The 20,375-nt window shown below is 36.2% G+C and overlaps 3 protein-coding genes across 7 annotated transcripts; all 3 read left to right on the top strand.

Annotated features, from left to right (window-relative positions):
- Positions 1-3,551: 3,551 nt before the first annotated feature.
- LOC133801691 (formin-like protein 20) lies at positions 3,552-10,060 on the top strand. 5 transcript variants are annotated; one of them, XM_062239946.1, is made up of 10 exons: positions 3,552-4,830; positions 4,943-5,072; positions 5,492-5,563; positions 5,946-6,044; positions 6,188-6,229; positions 6,562-6,642; positions 6,734-6,784; positions 7,856-8,043; positions 9,156-9,308; positions 9,782-10,060. In XM_062239946.1, the coding sequence occupies exons 1-8, from the start codon at positions 4,610-4,612 to the stop codon at positions 7,973-7,975; spliced, it is 816 nt and encodes a 271-aa protein (XP_062095930.1). In that variant the 5' UTR covers positions 3,552-4,609; the 3' UTR covers positions 7,976-8,043; positions 9,156-9,308; positions 9,782-10,060. The 5 variants fall into 5 exon arrangements, with proteins under 5 accessions (XP_062095930.1, XP_062095931.1, XP_062095932.1 ...); XM_062239947.1 differs by having other exon boundaries at positions 9,785-10,060; XM_062239950.1 differs by having other exon boundaries at positions 4,411-4,783.
- Positions 10,061-10,901: 841 nt separating this feature from the next.
- Positions 10,902-12,773, top strand: LOC133799668 (uncharacterized). The gene is made up of 3 exons (XM_062237667.1): positions 10,902-11,354; positions 11,451-12,323; positions 12,519-12,773. Exons 1-3 carry the CDS (start codon positions 10,902-10,904, stop codon positions 12,771-12,773), a joined length of 1,581 nt encoding a protein of 526 aa, XP_062093651.1.
- A 446-nt stretch (positions 12,774-13,219) lies between these two features.
- LOC133799669 (uncharacterized mitochondrial protein AtMg01250-like) lies at positions 13,220-13,726 on the top strand. The gene has a single exon (XM_062237668.1). It carries the CDS (start codon positions 13,220-13,222, stop codon positions 13,724-13,726), a length of 507 nt encoding a protein of 168 aa, XP_062093652.1.
- The last annotated feature ends 6,649 nt before the right edge of the window (positions 13,727-20,375 follow it).

Genomic DNA, 20,375 nt, shown 5'->3' on the forward strand with positions numbered 1-20,375 from the left:
AGTCTAAGATTCATTCATCTGACGCACGAACATCTTATTCTCTCATCACAATCTTTGTGTTGTGATGCCATATTCATGAAATTTTGGAGACCAATCCAATAAGCATTACATGCACGATTTCTCAATTTCATCCAACTCTTATCAATCGCCATCTATAGTAAATAATAATAATTTTTTTGTTCTTACAAATAATAACAATTTTTTGTTATTAGAAATAATATAAATAGAAATCAACGTTGAAGGCGATAGGTGCTCTCTGGTTTCTCCATGGCGAGACGCAAGAAGAACAGCCAAAAGCCTGCTACAAGAACTAAGGTGACTGAATCTCCTTTGCTCCAAGAGACCTGTGAGGGACAGCAGTCTGAGCTGGATGAAGATGTACCAGAGGAGATGGAAGAAGTGTTCAAGGATTCGATGGTGGAATTTCCAGATTTTGGGATTCGAGGACCAATGGAAACTGATGGGGATTCGTCTAGAGGTATGAGAAACGGAGAGATAGGGAAGGAACCGGCTGCTGGTGAAGATGATTTTCAGAGTCAGGCAAAGGATAAATGGACCCAGTTTCGATCCTTGTTGCCAAATCAGGGAGGGGCTAAACTCAAATTTGAGGAGCCAATTGTTCGAGGAGGCCATCGAATTGCCCAGGTCGACTTGGAGGAGATCTAAGTAGAAACTTCATTCTGGAACTCAGTTGTGGTATGTATGGTTCTTGGGGCTAACCCCACTACAAGAATTTTGAGTAAATATTACGTTAAGATATAGCACCTTTTTTAAAGTGTTATTAATGATTTAGCTCTAAAATATTCGGGGAGAAATATTTAGCGCCAAGTGAATTAGTAATGGCGCCTTTACTTTTCATTTTTTTTATTATTTTACACAACACTCTCATTCTGAATATGGGTTCTCTCTAAACGCCTAAATCCCTTCATTCTCACCATTCATTTCATCGATTCTCTCTGGCCTCCACGAGAGAGTGCTCAAACACACGGCGTCGTTCTCCTCCACCGGCGGTCAGATCGGTCTACTCCAACATCACGAAGTCGCTCTCCACCCCATCGGCTCGACTTAGCAAACATAAAAGGTACTCTTTCTTGTCCTGACCTCACTCTGGTAATGGTTCCTACTCTTCAGTAAATGAGAGAGAGCCCTAAGCCGCTGCCCTCTCCTCCTCTCACTCCTATCCGTTATTCTTCTTTTTCTTGGAAGAATAGGTGACGGCGCCTGGCGGAGGCAGAGGCAAAGGCGAGGTCACGGGTTCGAAGATGCGTGGGTCTTCTTCTCCTCAGCACACGACGGAGGCGAGATCTGGTATGTTTCCTCTCGACTTATTTTTGTTGTTGTTGGTTGGTTCATGGTAGTCGAAGCCTTAGAATGGGGTATTTTAATTACTGTGTGTTTAATAATCTTATAGGTTTTCTTCATAGTATATGTTTTGTCTTTCATTTTAGTTATTATATGTGGATTTTTGAATATGAGTATGAGTTTAATGAAGTTTGAATCTGGGTGTTGTTCTTCTTTCCTAGTCACTCATTCCATTGTCATCTTTCTGGCCCCCCTCCCCCATTCCAAAACCTCACCATTCATCTCTCAATATTGCTCCATCAATTTTGATTTATGCAATTTTTTGTCTCATGTGTATATATAACTATAATATTGTGATTATTTGTGGGAATTTTTGTTTAAATTAGGGATTGAATATACTGTACTATGTTCGAAGAAAGAAAGAAAGTTTGTGAATCATTATTTACAGTTAGCATCATTTTTTTATTGGTTTATTGGAGCATAAAATGAAGGTATGAGTTCTCAAATCGATAGTATATTTTTAAATTTTACTTGTATGTTCAGGCTTGCGATGGACTCGTGAGGTTAGCAGAATTCTTGTGATGATTTTTTGTTCTTAATCTGATTGTGGTAATAATTTTTGTTTTCAAGTTCTCTCCCTCTTAATGTAATCTGTCATGATTTTTAGGCTACACTTTCCTAATTGCAAATGCTGCAAGGGTGAGAGCCTTCTTTGGATGCCCAGTTCATGAACGCAAGGACTTTCTGCTGCAGATGATGTATAGTCCTCAGGACTGTTGAGGTACTTTGTAAAATTACAGATAAGTGAGTCTAGGCTTCAAAAGTGATGTTAATTTAACATACCATAGTTGCAGCAAGAATAAAAAATAATAATAATTCAGTGTAACAAACATTTATAGTTTTTTCAGATGACTGTGTTCGGTTGTTTTGATTATCAAGTTAATAGATAGAATCATTTTCTAGTTGATGGCTGATGGTACTTTAAACTCTTGTTCATTCTGAAACATGAATCTGGGCTGTTTTTTTTAATATTAATATAGATAAATGTGCCTTGACAAGGCTTTCTTTTAGAACATAAATACGCATGACTTGAGTAATATGGTAGATAATAGATATGCATATACATATTCACAAACAGTCCACAGCACAAACAAGCAAATTATATATGAGCCAGAGCCTCTGAATCTGGATTGGTTCCATTGTCCTGAAGCTTCTGAATCTGGTAACTGACAGATTGTTCCTTCCACATGTCTTTGTCCAGATAAGTCTCATAAAAGGTAACTTCACCATTTGTTTTTGCAGTCAAAGCAGCACTGCTCCTAGTTCCATAACGACCCTGCAGATAAGACAAAATCCCATGTTATGAACACTGACTTTTTTTATGGAACACTAACTTTAATGCATGTAAATACAACTTTTAAACATAGACTGAATGAGTGAGTCAATACTCACCAGTGGGGTGTCAACTTCAACTTTTAAACATATATGTTTACTCTATCTTTATTTGCCAAAAGTGATGCAGTGAGGGTTAAAGTTGTGGTGTTTATTGTAATCATCTTGAAAATTAAATTGGCAGGTAGTTTATAAAGTGTTTGTATCGTTGGTTTCCATTTCATAAGATTCCATCCATAAATGTATATAAGTTATATTTTTGAGTATTGGACAGTCCATAATTTTTTCTATAACTTGCTTTGTTTCTGGGTGTTTCATTCATTTGCCTTGAAACTGTTTTATTAATTTACTACAAGAAATTTTTTGGGTGATATTTCTACTAAAGACCATAAGAATGCCCAATCGTAGTGTGAACAGAATTGAAATGTCCTTGAAGTAACCATAAGTATGGCATGATTTAGATTTTCAATTCTTTTTATCTTAATAGCTCAACCCTTTTGACACTTGCATGCCTCCTTTATTGAGCGAATTTTCAATTACTTCAGGTGACTATTATGGTTCTAGACCAAGAACTTGATTTCTCTAATGTGTTTTCTGTTTGAATCTTGTAGTTGATCCCTATGGCTTCAATCTTATAGCCTTGTCTCTTCATTGAAGTTATTTCTGTCTTTGCTTACTTTCAAAGAAGTAGAAATAAAGACACCAACTGTGCCAGTTTCTTCTTTCCTTTTCTTTCTTTTAATTTATTATTATTTTATTTATTAAAATAATTTTTATATGCATTTTCCATTATTTATGTGGATTAATGATATAGTTGGTGACCTCCTTATGTTTTAGCCAACCTGTGAAATCTTGAGTGATACCAAGTAATTAACTGGAATTTGATTGACTCTTGAAGTAATATACGTGAAACCTTGAGTCAACCTGTTCAATGAAACTTACATTGTCAAAGAGCATTTGTGATATTGACCCTTCTTTTTAAGACATAAAAATTGATTCTTTCTATTTGTGCAACAAAGTTTTGATGCCTGATTAAAACTTACTGTACTGATCTCTGAAATAAGAACAGTATAAACTCTTTACTGTACTGATCTTTGATTTAGGATTAAAATATTTTTTTTGATTTGATTCCCATCTTTTCAGCTGTTATTTTGCAATGCGCCTAATTTTCATGGTGTCAGTGCAAGCAACCTTGGTTTTCTCATCTGAACAGTTTTAAATCTGCTTAAGAAAATTTGGTGCAGAGTTTAACTTGTTTAAGGCTTATCTTGAGCTGGAAAAAGTTGATGCGGCTCATATTTTTATTAACTTGGCAAATGCCTGAGATATCAATGTCTGTAAAACTTGGTTTTGTTTGAGATTAAATGTTGAAAACATTCGGTTTGTGTAAAAATTTGATTATGTATCAGTTGGTACATTGCTGACCGTTAGCCGTATATATTGTTGTAGACTTGTACTGTGTTTCAATCCGTGCTCGTCTGTTAATTTTTTTTCCCTATAGCACAATCTTCATTGTTTTACAGCCTTTTATGAATCTGAAAACATGGCCATACTTGAACTTAAATTCGAGATTCAATGAGTGAAAATATAGCATGATTTTAGATGTAGTTTAGTGGTTCAATATTCCCAGGTGCAATTCATTACAAATATAATCTATGTTTCCTTGTATTGTGCCATGCCCAAATAATCTTTTTGAAGTGTTGGTTGCCTGTTTCTACTTGAAATATGCATATTTCAAACTAGTGGTAATACAGCTAGTAATTATATTTCAGTTCATTCTATTTTGCTAGGGTCATATTAACTCTCAAATGTGAACTGTGTTTCAGGACGTGCTCCAGGGCCTCCACCTCCACCTAGACCTCCAGGTGGCGACCTCCTCCACCTCCTCCTGCTGGTGCCAAAGGCGCAATTCCTGATGCAAGAGGCCTATCTGCAGGGAGGGGCATGGGCTGACACATCCTATAGGGATGGGGGCCGCTGCTGCTGCCCCTCGAAGATCTTCATTAAAACCACTGCACTGGAGCATGTTTACAAGAGCATTGCAAGGAAGCTTGTGGGAAGAATTGCAAAGATACGGGGATCCTCAAATGTATTTCAACTCCTGTTGCTGTCCTATCGTTCTATTATTATGAATTAGTAATATTTTTCTATTTTTTCCTTTGAGAAGTACCAATATATCCATCCTCCTTACATTGTTTATTTAAATTCTACCTTTCTCAATTAGTAATATTGCTTCCTTTTGTTTTAGTGCTCCAGAATTTGATGTGTCAGAGATAGAGAGTCTTTTCTCTGCAACAGTCCCTAAACCTGCTGATTCAGGGGGTAAAGCTGGAGGGCGTCGTAAGTCTACTGGATCCAAAACTGACAAAGTTCACCTGGTAATTGTATAGAAATTGAATATTTTTTCTAGCATTATTATTAAGAAGACTCTTGCTTGAGCTTTCTTGAGAGGTCCCAGGCTCCTAGAAATGCCTGTGTTATCATTCTTTTTCATTTCTTCATTTAATTCTGCCATACAGTATTTATTTTTGCCTATTCTTCTTAGTTTTCTCTACTGTTATGTGTTCTTTCTATTTGGGTTCCTATCATGTTCCTTTCTGCTCTGTTCTTTTCTTTCTTCTTCTTCTTCTTCTTTGCTTTGCTAATCTTGTTACAATTGTTAGATACATTTCGTGAATGATTCAGTGTCCTTGTAAAAAAGGATGTCCTTTCTCATTGATATTTCTTTTTATTCTTTTGCATTCTGATATTTATGATGTTACTTCTGTCCCATTTGTTTCCATGTTACAAACTGTAGATTGACCTGAGGAGGGAAAACAACACTGAAATTATGCTCACAAAAGTTAAGATGCCGCTTCCTGATATGATGGTAAACTTGTACTTGAAGATCTTATTTTTACTTGAATAATCTGGAGATATGGATAGTTTTATCTCTTCAATGGGGATACAGATTCTTTGATATAGAATTCTTAAATGAAATCCTGTGATAATGGGTTGGTTAACTTAATTTCATTTGTCTGTTTTTCTTTCATTACGTATGGGCAATCGGAACTTTCAGCCTGGGACTGAAAACAACACATATTTAGGATTTTGCAAGATCAAAACATGAAATATAAGGATAATTTTTATCCTTTTTCGTTTCACATATTTTTGAAGTCTTTTTCCTCTATAGGTTTTGATAATATGGAACAATAACATGTTTGGTTACTCTTTTTGTGTTTACTTAACACTAGTGGCATGCATCTTCTCAGGCTGCAGTGCTAGCGATGGATGAATCAGTATTAGATGTTGATCAGGTGGAAAATCTAATAAAATTTTGTCCTACTAAAGAAGAGATGGAACTTCTCAAGGTAAGACTTTAATGCAAGTTACATTGTGCTCCTTACCAGTTTGTTAGCAAGTCAGTAATTCAGCTTTCAAAATACAGCATTATGACTTGTTCTGTTACTCTTTCTGTTGCTGGCTATGATCATTTCTGTTATATGATTATCAGGGTTACACAGGTGACAAGGAGAGCCTGGGAAAGTGTGAACAGGTAAGAAGCATTATTCATCTTTTCTTGTCCATGAATGACTTTCTATGATTAAAGTACACAACAGTAAAATGTTTTGAACTTATTGATTTATTTTATTAGTTTCTTACGAACTCCTTTATTTCTTTTAATTTCCCTCTGTTTATTTACTTAAAAGATTAACAATTTATGTAATAGAAACATGGAATTACTACTGTTGTACATCATTATTGTCCAATTGAAATGTAGCTATTTACTTGTCAATTTGAGAGCATATATATACCTTTTGAATTCTATCATGGCCGGAATAGTCCCAAAAGGTCATTTTTTATTTTGTTATGTTTTTAATATTTCAGTATTTTATGGAGTTGATGAAAGTTCCTAGAGTGGAATCAAAATTGCAAGTGTTCTCTTTCAAGATTCAGTTCAATTGTCAGGTTTGGTGATATTTTTTATGCTTTTCATTGGTGGTTAAAATATTATTATTATTACAATCTATATTGTATAATTCTTCTCATCGTCTTACAGATTTCAGAATTTAAAAAGAGTTTGAACACTGTGAACTCTGCATGTGAAGAGGTAAGCAGCTCCTGATGATGAATTTTTTCTTGCGGAATTTGATATCTGTACTGTATTGACAGATCCCTGTGCTACTTAAGGCTAAGGTTATGTGACATCTCAATTTAGAATATAGAAAAAAGGCATTACAGTGTCTGAGTTCACACTGGTAAATCACTTCTTATGTGTTTTTCTCTATGTATTTTTCTCTTTAATGATCAGGAAACAATAAATTATCTAATATATAATACATGGGACACTATATTTGAGTGCAAAACAGGATTATCACACTAGTGAAGTGGTCATGTTTGCTGCACTTTAGTTGTAATTTCAGTCACTGAATATCTTTATACATCAAATCTTTCATGATATGTAGGTTCTAGTTTTTCTATATATCAAATCTTTAATATATAAATATAAACATATATCCTAATAATAGCCCTAGTCCTAACTCTTCATATGAGATTTTCTTTTATATATTTATTTTAGAGGTGACATTATTTTAGTGAAAGAATCCACTTTTACTATGCTCTTTATATGTCTGATACAGACAACTCTCATGTTGGCTATGCTCATCTAAAAAATTGCTCGAATTGATTATCCAGTAGAATGGTGAGTTTTTTTTTTCCCTTCTAGGTCTGTTATTGGTTTTCTTCTTGTAACTGTGATGTTTGTTGAAACTATGCTGTTTCAATAAAAATGCCTGCTTTCATAAAGACTAAGATATATAATTTTGTGTTTTGAACTCTCTTGAGTGAAGAACCAATCCAACTTTGCATATTTCTTGGAATTTAATTGAAGAATATATCTGGGTTTTCTGTTTTTTTCACGCCTCTACTTGTTTGGATTGGGAACATTGATGGGCAGCATCTTTTATAAGGATTTTATTCATTTTTGGTGGAGTCTCTTTTACTGTCAGTCAAACTAATTCCATTTGAGAAAGCTGACGACTTTGGTCTTATTTTTTATTTTATTTTTTGTAAAACTTTTAAGGGTAGGATTTGAGTCTGCTTCTCTTAATCTCTATCCTGCTTTTGTTCGAATTGAGTAATTTCTTTTCTAATCCCATATATTTTTTCTTGTTTCCTGTAGTCTCTTCTGTGTAGTGAGTCCAGGGTTAAAGAATGTCCGGGCCTTTTCCTCTGCATCGTGGCATATCTTCTGGGACACGAGGCTCTAGAGGGAGCAATGATTTCAGCGACTCTTAAATGAAAGATAAAACAGAAAAGGATGATTTGGATAGAAGAGGTTCATCTGATCAGAGTGCCTTTGGGATGAATGTGAGTGTAATTATCATTCTCCTTTCTTTCCTACATAAACCTATCCTCATAAATTTATATTAATGGTATTGGTAAATTAATCTTGATACAGTTGTTGGTTTAATGGTATTGGTTTGGCACTATTGTTTTGATAAAGCCTTTGACAAGTTCTATGACATGTACAATGCAACTTGGTATGATATGGATATGTTTAGAGCTGTTATTATCTTCATACATGATCAACATTTTCACTTCATAATTGACATAAATCCAAACTGTATTACAGGAAAGGTTATGGGTTGTAGATATTGATACAATGTGGATTATATATATACATATATGTTATGTAATGCTATTTATTTAGGTTGTAATTTTTACTTTGAATTAGATATATTAATATGATTTAAGCATTATTCTGATGAGTTTTCAGTCGACATTGTTTATGCTATGTTTTGTTACTCCATTGTTTATCCTAATTCCTATAAATATTTATATTTTTGTACAAATATGGAAATCTTTGTTTCTTCCATTATCTTTGGCAAAATAAAAATATCTCTTAAATGATGAAATCTCTGATTATCTGAGCATGTAATCTTTAGCAAGAGCTTCTCTTTACCATGAAATCATCTGATCAAGAATATAATGCACTTTTAATGGCTTGAATTCAAACTTTCTTGACTATGTAGTCTAATTGTATCGTATATGATGTATGTGATTATGAAGTGGCTGTAATTACTAGAAATCAAGTATATTCTAGTTCTATATGCATTAAGGATTGCAGTTTTGTTAAATTTCTTTTCTTTATTGTTGGAATGCAATTCTCTTTTTCTTTTCTTCCCCTCTTTATAACAATTCTATTTAATTTAATCAGGCGTCCATCTTGCTACTCTTGTATATGCGTCCATCAGGATTTCTATGGAAACATCTAATTGAAATATTTGTATAAGGAGTTTTACTTCTCAAGTTTCTGAATTTATATTACGACTGTTAAAACTACTAGCTGTTTTTTTCTTGAGAAATGAGTAGTTGAAATGTGATGTTAAAGATCATGGCTTTGGTGACATTGAATATGACATGGACCTCTTCAAACTTGATATGATTAGTTTGCCATTTACATCCATTCTTGAATGCAGTAATTTCAAGAATACTGGCTTGCAGTGCTCCTGTTGGAGCATGTTGGTACGAGTCACATCGGTGCGAGTCATGGTGCTCTATCTTCCTCACACAAGTCACATCGGTATCTCCTCTGCTGGAAGGAAGAACCCATGCAGGAACATCTCTGTGAGGTATTTTTTATGGAGATTTCAATTTAGTATCACATAATCAATGTATTTGATCTAAGTTTCTAATTAAGAATTTGGTATGTTTGGTTTAGTTGATGCGATTTAGTTCCTTTGGACTGTGTTGAGTATTAATGAGACATGGAAGATTACTAATAGCTATTTAAACTTTATGGCAACTATATTACAGGTTGTTTGGGGGAGTGTGAGTTTGTTTGTGTTTCAAGATTGTAAATATCTAGGTAGAGGAGTATTTTTCACATTGTATGGTTTCTACTGCTTAAATGGAGTATTTCCCTACTTTTGGATCCATGGAGTGCTTGTCTTGCTTCCATGTGTTTCATTTTGTTGTTAACTTTGTGTATGGTTGAGTGTGTTATTACAAGTTCTATTGTTTGTTTGATCTTTAGCTTGGGAATTTTTCTCAGTTTCCATTAGGGGCTTATAGTGTCCTTTTCATTTATGATCAAACTTTTCAGCAGGTTCCTTAAATTTCAGTGATCTTTAGCTTGGGGGAGTGATAGCTATTTATGCTCACAACAAAGACAAGTGCAAAAAGGATGATGAATTGAAGAATGGAGCAAGTTTCATGCATGGTTTACTTTTGTGTACCTTGTAATGTTTCTGTTTTTCATTTTTGAAGTAAAAAATATTCAAGATTATAAAACTTTATTATGTTATGCTTTCAAACTTAAGTTAGAATTAAGTTCTCATGAAGTAGACACATTCATTGTTTGAATTAGTTATTGTTCAATGTAATACTTATAGTTTATCAATCTATTAAGAATTACATTTTATGATTAATTTTGATTTTTTTTTTATCAAAATACAATAATGAAAATCTTTTAATTAAATTTTTTTTTTATAAGTATACTTATCAAAATAAAATTTAAAATATATTATTCATACTAAAGTAACAAAATTTTATTACTATAAGCGTAACAAATCGTTATGATTTATATAATATAACAAACTAAAAATGCTATCAAAATAATCAAATGTAACAGTTGAAAAGTGTTATGCAAAAAGTATAAGATTAAATGCCAAATTTATAATCAAATACTCTAACTAAATGTTATTATTTGAATATTATAGCAACTAAAAATGTGTTATTGAATAGTTTAAGATAACATCGAACATAACATTCAAATACTGTTATAGAAAAGACAGGACTTTAAAAAACATGGGCTATGTTAGCATTTTCAGAAGTGTTATCGATACTCCCGGTTAGCAGTTTTTAAGTGTTATGAATATTGTTTTTTCTTGTAGTATTTGCTGTTTTTGAAGGATTTATTAAGAGGATATGGGGTAAGCTAGGTATTGATAGAATTGCTCGGCTGAATACTGGATTTACACTTGTGAAATTTCGAGATGAAGCCACTAGAGACTTGGTTTTGGAAGATGGGGTTCTACACTTTGATAGAAAACCAGTGATAGTGAAGCCTTGGTCGGCTGATTTAGACACTCTTAAGGCAGTGAAATCTGTTCCCGTTTGGATAAGATTGCCAGGACTTGGGCTGCAATATTGGGGTACTAAGTGCCCTTATGAGTACAAATGGTAACCCGTTACTAGTATATAAAGTTACTAAGGATAGATCTATGATGCAATTTGCTAGAGTGTTAGTGGAGATAGAAATTTCTGAGGATCTCCCTAAAACTGTTCAGTTTCTCAATGAGAAAGGGAAACTAATGGAACAACTTTTGGAGTTTGAGTGGCTTCCAACACAATGTAGAGGTTGCAAAGTGTATGGTCATACTGAAAGAATGTGTAATAGGAAGCAAACTGAGACTTGGAGGCAGAGAGGCCGAAATGGAGAAGTTGAGGCTAAGCAAAGTACTATGGAACATGTGCCATTTTTAGAGGATAAGGGTGTTACTAGTGGGGCAATTGATGCTAATACACAAAGTACAGCTGCTATGGATTTGTCTGAATCCCAGGAGATATCACAGCATCAGGGTCAGTTAACAAATGCATCGAAACAAGTAGATGAACTAGCTAGGAACTCCAAAGACAGATCTACTTCAGAATGGACTACCCCAAAACGGGTAGGGGTAATAAGAAGGCAACTCTAAAGGCATAGAATAAATTGAAGAATTCCTATAGTGCTTTGCAAGATAAGGTATTGGAGGTTACAAACTTGGGACTAGCAACAACAAGTTTATTTCACGGAGAGTCACAACATTCTTAGCTGGAATGTTAGAGGTATTAATAAAAGGGAGAAACAGATTTCTCTGAGTACATTTTGTTTTGTGAATAAAATTGGTCTTGGAGCCCTGTTGGAGACTAAACTTCGTGGTGATAAAGTTGGGAAAATGATGAGCTCATTTTTCATTGGTTGGAACTATTACTCAGGTTCAGCTTCAGAAGGTCGTATTCTTCTTATTTGGCAGCATCATGTGGTTTCTGTTGACGTTTTGAAGGAGAGTGACCAGTATGTTCATGTCTGTGTTAAAGAGGTGAAGTCTAATAAGCTGTTTTGTGTTACTTTTGTGTATGGTAGAAATTCAATTGAGGGAAGATTACCTCTTTGGGTTGATCTTGCTGAGTTGAGTTTCCCAGCCATTCCATGGCTTGTGGCTGGGGACTTTAATGTTGTTTTTGAGGGTACTGATAGAGTTGGTGGCCGCACCATTACTGCCCTTGAAATGGAGGACGCTCAAAAGTGGAGGGCCTTGGGTTTAGTTGATGAGTTGCGCTCTAAAGGGTCTCATTACACTTGGACAAACAAGCAAGCGAATGAGGATATAATTTACACTAAACTGGACAGAATATTTAAAAATGAAGAGTGGTTGGATTTGTTCCCTCAAGCTGAAGCTGTTTTCAACTGGGAAATGCTCTCTGATCACTGTTATTGCATTATCAAACCGGGAGCTACTGTAAACTGTGGCATTAAGCCGTTTAGATTCTTTAATATGTGGACTGATCACGGTAGCTTTAAAGACACTGTCATGCAGAGCTGGAGCAAGCCTAGTAAAGGAGTTGGGCTAGATCGAATTGTTAGAAAATTGAGTACACTTAAGGTAGTTTTGCGCAAGTTCAACAAGCATAGTGTGGGGGATGTTGCTTAGAATTATAGATTGGCTAAGGATAACTATCAAGATGCCCAAGTGTCTCTTCAAAGTAACCCTCACTCGACAGAGTTGCAAAGAGAGGAATTTTTGGCTGGTGAAAGATTTGCTTATCATGCTAGAACATATGATAGTTTCCTGAGATAGAAAAGCAAAGTTGACTGGTTTCGTTATGGGGATGATGACACGGTGTATTTTCATGCTTGTTTAAAACAAAGAAGAGCTTATAATTGTATCACCTCAGTTGTTACTGAATCAGGTCAGCTAATTGAGAAGTTTGATGATGTTGTGGCTCACTTTGTGACTCATTTTCAGAAAATCATGGGAAGCAAAAGTAGTGCTTCGGTTCCTATTCAGCATTCCTGTTTCAGTCTTGGTCACAGACTGACTTTGGACCAGTAGATCAGTTTAGTGAGGCCTTTTACCAAGAAGGAAGTGAAAGACGCCTTGTTTAGCATTAGCTCAATTAAAAGTCCGGGGTCGGATGGGTAAGGGTCGGGCTTTTTCAAAGCCATGTGGAGCGATATAGAAGCTGAAATTTCAGAGGCCATCTTTGATTTCTTTGAGCGTGGTGTTCTGCCAGAAGAGGTAAATAAGGCTACCATTTACATGATTCCTAAGATTGAGACTCCCACTAAGGCAGCAGATTATAGGCCCATAGCTTGCTGCAATTCTATTTACAAGTGTATTTCTAAAATGCTCTGTGGTAGATTGGCGACGGTACTCCCTAGTTTAGTCCATTAAAATCAAGGAGCGTTTGTTAAAAACAGACTGTTGGCGCACAATATTCTTATTCTTCGGGATATTATTAAAGGTTATAAAGGAAAAATGTTTCCCCTAGGTGTGTGATGAAAATAGACCTGAGCAAAGACTATGACATGCTGGATTGGAATTTTTTGGAGGACATTCTCACAGCGTTTTGCTTTCCAAATAAGTTCATCAAGTGGATTATGGCTTGTTTGAAGGACCCCACTTATTTGATCCTAATGAATGGTAGGATTCAAGGGGAATTTAGAGGTAAAAAAGGTCTAAGGCAAGGGGACCCAATCTCTCCATTGTTATTTGTACTAGCTATGGAATATTGTACTTGGCTGTTATGTCAAGCCTCAATGGAAAAGGGTTTCAGATTCCATCCTAAATGCAAACCTCTAAAGATTGTTAATCTTTGTTTTGCCGATGATTTGTTCATATTTTGCAAGGGTGTCTCAAGCTCAGTTCAGTTAATGGGGGACGGTTTCACTGAATTCTGCTTGGCATCTGGTTTGTCTGCTAATATGGAGAAATCTCAGGTCTACTTTGGGGGTTTGGCAGAAAGAGAGACTCATCAACTACTAGATAGGCTCCGTTTCTCATAAGGGTGCTTTCCTCTTAAGTATTTGGGTGTTCCGCTTCGAACAACGAAATGGAAGGTTGGAGATGGTGCTATCATCATCAAAAAGATTCAGCAGAAACTACACACTTGGGCTAGTCATCATCCCTCTTTTGCTGGGAGGGCACAATTGATTAATTCTGTGCTGCTGAGTATTAGATCATTTTGAATGAGCATTTTTATTCTCCCCATGAGTGTCACCAAGGAAATAGATCGTTTATGTAGGAATTTCCTCTGGGGAGTTAAAGACAGCAATAATAACCGTAGTAAAATGCATCTCACTGCCTGGAATCAAGTGTGCCTACCAAAATGCATGGGTGGTCTTGGTTTTAAGGAGGGTTGCACTTGGAACAAAGTGCTCCTTGCTAAGTTTGTTTGGGCTGTTTCATCTAAGCAAGATATTCTTTGGGTGAAATGGGTGGACTCCATTTATCTGAAGGGTCAGGATTTCTGGGCATATACAGTTCCCCAGGATGTTAGTTGGTATTGGAGGAGACTAGTTAAGCTAAGATCTATTTTCCCTGCTAAAAGCCTAGCTGAGGTAGTCAAGAAAAATAAGCTCTGCTTGAAAGATTTGTATCACCGGTTACTTAACAAGGAAAGAGTAGCCTTTGCTAACGTGGTCTGGTGCTCCTTGGCTGTGCCTAAACATAGGTTCATCTTATGGAAAGCTACACTTGGTCATCTACTCACTCGAGTCAAGCTGCACTACTGTCATCTGGAATTGCCTTCTTTGCTTTGTCCGGTTTGTGAAGAGGAGCAGGAATCCCATGCTCATCTCTTTTTTGCTTGTCCTTTCTCTCAGCAAGTTAGAGCTCAAATGGAGGTCTGGCTGGGTAGGGATATATGGCCGAGCATGTGTGAGAATTGGTGCTCTTGGATGGTTGGTAATCCGAAGGGTCTGAAGCATCAGGTATCTGCTGCAGCTTTGGCAGCATCCGTGTATATGGTTTGGAGGAATAGAAACCACTGTGTTTTTTTAGTTTAGTTCTATGTCTGTTGGCAGTGTTATTCAATTGATCAAGTTCTATTTGAGAAATAGACTAGCCAGACTTCCTAAGTTGAAAATTAGGATAAGTGACTTAGCATTTTATGAGACTGTTGTTCAGTTGTAAGACTGTTTAATTGGCTCGGAGGAGCTTGGGCTATATTTGTTTTGTTTGTTTTTCAATATAATCATTCTTTTCATCAAAAAATTAATAATAATAATAATAATAAAGATCCTATCCTTTTCCCGATCCTATAAAGACACTATCCCGACCCCCGGCCCTATAAAAAACATATCCCGACCCTATAAAGATCTTTTCTCGACCCTATAAAGACACTATCCCTATCCTGACCCTATAAAGACACTATTCCGACCCCCGACCCTATAAAGTCCTTATCTCTACCCTATAAATACAATATCCCTATCCCAACCCTATAAAGACCCTATCCCGACCCCCGGCCCTATTCCGACCCCCAACCCTATAAAGACACAATCCCGACCCCCGACCCTATAAAGAACCTATCCCAACCCCGTCCCTATAAAGACACAATCCCGACCCCCGACCCTATAAAGAACTTATCTCAACCCCGTCCCTATAAACACACTATCCCGACCCCCGACCCTATAAAGACCATATCCCAACCACCGACCCTAAAAAGACATTATCCCTATCCCGACCCTATAAAGACACTATCCCGACTCCCGACCCTATAAAGACACTATCCCTACCTCGACCCCATAAACACACTATCTCGACCCCAACCCTATAATGACCTTATCCTGGCCCTATAAAGTCAATATCCCTATCCCGACCCTACAAAGACACTTTCCCAACCCTCAACCCTATAAATACCCTATTCTGACCCCTTGCCCTATAAAGACATTATCTCGACCCCCGACCTTATAAAGAACATATCCCGACCCTATAAAGACCTTATCCCAACCCTATAAAGACGCTATCCCTATCCCGACCCTATAAAGACACTATCTCGACCCCCGACCCTATAAAGACCTTATCTCTACCCTATAAATACAATATCCCTATCCCGACCCTATAATGACCCTATCCCGACCCCCGGCCCTATTCCGATCCCCAACCCTATAAAGGCACAATCCCGACCCCCGACCCTATAAAGAACCTATCCCAACCCCCTTCTTATAAAGACACAATCCCGACCCCCGACCCTATAAAGAACCTATCTCGACCCCGTCCGTATAAAGACACTATCCCGACCCCCGACCCTATAACGACCATATCCCAACCACGTACCCTATAAAGACATTATCCTTATCCCGAACCTATAAAGACACTATCCAGACTCCCGACCCTATAAAGAGCTTATCCTGACCCTATAAAGACACTATCCCTATCTCGACCCCATAAAGACACTATCTCGACCCTGACCCTATAATGACCTTATCCTGACCCTATAAATTCACTATCCCTATCCCGACCCTATAAAGACACTATCCCGACCCCCAACCCTATAAATACCATATTCTGACCCCTTGCCCTATAAAGACATTATCCCGACCCCCGTCCATATAAAGAACAAATCCCGACCCTATAAAGACCTTATCCCAACCCTATAAAGACACTATCCCTATCCCGACCCTATAAAGACACTATCTCGACCCCCGACCCTATAAAGACCTTATCTCTGCCCTATAAATACAATATCCCTATCCCGACCCTATAAAGACCCTATCCCGACCCCCAGCCCTATTCCAATCCCCAACCCTATAGAGACACAATCCCGACCCCCGACCCTATAAAGAACCTTTCCCAACCCCGTCCCTATAAAGACACAATCTCGACCCCTGACCCTATAAAGAACCTATCTCGACCCCGTCCCTATAAAGACACTATCCCAACCCCCGACCCTATAAAGACCATATCCCTACCACCAACCCTATAAAGACATTATCCCTATCCCGACCCTATAAAGACACTATCCAGACTCCCGACCCTATAAAGAGCTTATCCTGACCCTATAAAGACACTATCCCTATCTCGACCCCATAAAGACACTATCTCAATCCTGACCCTATAATGACCTTATCCTGACCCTATAAAGTCACTATCCCTATCCCGACCCTATAAGGACACTATCCCGATCCCCAACCCTATAAATACCCTATTCTGACCCCTTGCCCTATAAAGACATTATCCCAACCCCCGGCCCAATATAGAACCTGTCCTGACCCCCATCCCTAGAAAGCCACTATCTTGACCCCCAACCCTTTAAAGACCCTATCCCGACCCACGACCCTATAAATCTACACAAAATTGGGTAGCAGCTCCCCTATACTAAAGACCTAGCCATTTTTAAACAATTTAAAAAAACAATTCAAACAACACACTATAATTTTCTTCCTTATATCTCTACAGCACACAAAAATTTCACAGAACCTACTTCACTAATACATGCAAGTTCATAACCTCCCTTATCACCACAACACACAATGTGTTTCTCCGAGCCTACTTCACTATGGATGAATATTTAGGATACTCAAACTCATCTAACAATATTAAATAATAATAATGCAAGAAATAAGAGACACATACCAATTAATAAAATGCTCCAAAAGAAAATGTTCCAAAAATTACACGAATTTATTTTCTCCTAAATAGAAAATAAAGTTAGTAAAACAAAAAAAAAAAGTATAACACATATAAATTAAATATATAAAAAAATATATATATACACCTCACACACATATACATATACACCACACACACCCGCACATATGTATATCAATATAATTACATACATATATATCTACACATTTACATATATATATATAAACACACACATACACATCCACACACAGTCACTTATATATAGTCTATACACATATATATATAAATACACCCAAATACAAATATACAAATTTGTATATATAGTTATACACATATATACATATAAAATACAAAACTAAAATAATTAAAAATATAAAATTAAATAAATACAAATTATAAAATCAAATAAAAATTAACAAATAAATAATAATAAAACATAAAAAAAATATATTTACAGATATAATATATAAATACCTTAGCCGTGGGTCGGGGTGGAGAGGCATCATTGGGGCGTAGGGTGGGGGAGCGGTGGGGGTGCGAGATGTGGGCGAGGGCTCTCGTTGGGGCGGAAGGGTTGGAGGAGAAGGGGGAGCAGGCCAGGTTCGGAGGGGCTGGGGTGCAGGGTGGGTTTGGAGGGGCTGGGGGAGAGGGGCAAGGTGGGGGCGGAGGCAAAGGCAGAGGGGGCTCGGGGCAGAGGGGTGGAGGCAGAAGGGGCTCGAGGGTAGAAGGGCGAGGGCAAGGGGTGGGGCAGAGGGGCGGGGGCTGGGGTTGGGGTGGAGTGGCTATGGGAGAGGTAGAAGGGGAGAAGGAATTAGCAGAAAAATGGAGGAGAAGTCGAGGTTATCTGGTGGACTATTAGCGACGACACGTGTCCCCGCTATAGTCGCAGCAAATAGTTTTTTAAATTACATGGAGACTATTAGCGACAACACGTGTCGCCGCTAGTAGTCTTAACTATAAACGTTTGAGGAAAATCTCCCACATTTTTTTTCTGGGTATTTTTGAATTTATTAGCGGTGACACGTGTCGCGCGCTAATAATGAAAAAGTCACCGCTAATAATATTTTTAATAAAAAAATTTAATCGGTCTGATATTAGCGGACATCAGGCTTTGTCGTCGCTAATATTTTTATTATTAGCGGTGACTTCTGGTCGCCGCTAATAAAGTCGCCACTAAAGATCGTTTTTCTTGTAGTGTTTAAACAAAATTCAGCAACATAACAATTTAATACGTTATATTTACTTTAAAAACATTATTCATTTAGCATTTTCTAATTTCTCATAAAATAATAATTCTATTTATTATTTTAAATATCATAGAAAATGACAAACTTTGTAGCCATTCATAAATACTTTATAAATTTATTTTTTCCTTTAGAAAATAAATTTTCTGAATTAATAAAAAATTACATGTTTAATGTGAAAATTTATAATTTAATGTGTGGGAAAAATGTATGTTCACTTATATTATTTATGTGTAAAACTCATTAATTTCAAACAAAATAAATATTTTAGCTTAATAACTCAAAGTTTCAGAAACTATTTATTTTGTTTAAAAATCATAAGTGAATTTAAACCAAAATCTTTTCTCATATAAATAAAAAAACCTTCACCTAAATAATAATGTGAAAAAGTCATATTTACATTTATAAAATATCACATTCATATATACATAGCTTAGGATATAATTTATTTGATGCACTAACATTATTTATCTCAGTTAAAAGATCTTTCTTATTTTTAATAAAAAATTCCAACAACTATTAATTCATTCAAAATCACAAACTTTGATTAAAAGTTATATTTTCTTCATAAAATATACATAAAAATCTGCATGTATTAATTTAATAAAAACAACATTTATATGTGAAATAAACTGCCTTTTTATTTACTTAAAATTCATATATCACTTTAGGCATCACATATGCATTTCAAAACATTGTTTCACCATTATACTCACAAATTAGATAAAAGAAAAACAACAAGCATAGTTTCACCAAATCATGCTTAAAAATGCTCATAAAATGCTTTTATCCATTTAAAAATTTACCCTAACAACTACCTATACTCGAACACCACACTATTACATTTAGCATGAAGTTTATTCAACATAAAATCAAACACCAAATAACACCTTATGCTGAAACCCTCATGATCAACATCTCATGTTTCTTTTGCATTTTTACAAGAATATTAAAAAGACAACATTATCATAACATAGGCCAAACCAAACTTATGCCCTAGCAAGTGTCTATTAGCATTCTTGCATTCTTGTTACATAAACTATTTGATTTAAAATAACCATGAAAACATAACAATAAGATTTCATACTTCATGTATAACCAAAAATTTATATTCATGCTTGCCTATATACACCACACGCCCAAGCATACACAAGCACATAAAAGCATAGAGCCCACACGCCTAGGCCATATAAACTTCATAGAAAAACTCTTAAAGAACCACTTATACCTAATCCATATGCATATTCCTTTTCATGCTCTTGTGGATTACAAGATAGAAAACAATTTTTTTCTCAACATATAATAACATCAACAATCAATCAACAAAACTCAAACCATGAGTATATACACCAAAAAGATCACAACAACAATAAGAACCATTTCAAGGATAGAGATTCCATTACCTCCTTTGATAGGAATCAAAGAACTCAAAATAACTATGCTCACCCTCTTGATTGCTAGCCTCCTACACGTTATCATCATCACCAAATCATTAGACAAACACAAGCCAAAATCCCATATAGATCAACATAAGGAACCAAAACACAGTAACCCTTGTAGGTTGAAACCCTAGACCACACTCCCTATGCTCTTGTGAGATCAAACCTTAGGGGATTCGAAACCCTTCCTCCTTTCTCCTTCTTTCTTCTTTTCTTCTCTTCTTTCTCTTCTTTCTCTTCTCCTTCTTGTCCTCTCTTTCACGCAGCCTTTCTCTCTCTCTCTCTCTCTCTCTAGTCGTCAGTCCCAAGAGCATAAAGTGGCTCTCTATTCCACTCTATTCGTTATAAAAACCTAGAACCTATAACAAGCAAGTGGGTAA

This window comes from Humulus lupulus, chromosome 9 (assembly GCF_963169125.1).
Source record: "Humulus lupulus chromosome 9, drHumLupu1.1, whole genome shotgun sequence".
Lineage (NCBI taxonomy): Eukaryota > Viridiplantae > Streptophyta > Magnoliopsida > Rosales > Cannabaceae > Humulus > Humulus lupulus.

Coding starts and splice junctions, on each gene's coding strand:
- LOC133801691 (XM_062239946.1), top strand. CDS start 4,610: ATGCAAGAGGCCTATCTGCAGGGAGGGGCATGGGCTGACACATCCTAT. Junction 6,643..6,733: donor AGATTCAGTTCAATTGTCAG/GTTTGGTGATAT, acceptor ATCGTCTTACAG/ATTTCAGAATTTAAAAAGAG. Junction 6,785..7,855: donor TGAACTCTGCATGTGAAGAG/GTAAGCAGCTCC, acceptor TGTTTCCTGTAG/TCTCTTCTGTGTAGTGAGTC.
- LOC133799668 (XM_062237667.1), top strand. CDS start 10,902: ATGATGCAATTTGCTAGAGTGTTAGTGGAGATAGAAATTTCTGAGGAT. Junction 11,355..11,450: donor CTACCCCAAAACGGGTAGGG/GTAATAAGAAGG, acceptor ACTTGGGACTAG/CAACAACAAGTTTATTTCAC. Junction 12,324..12,518: donor GAAAATTGAGTACACTTAAG/GTAGTTTTGCGC, acceptor TTCCTGAGATAG/AAAAGCAAAGTTGACTGGTT.
- LOC133799669 (XM_062237668.1), top strand. CDS start 13,220: ATGAAAATAGACCTGAGCAAAGACTATGACATGCTGGATTGGAATTTT.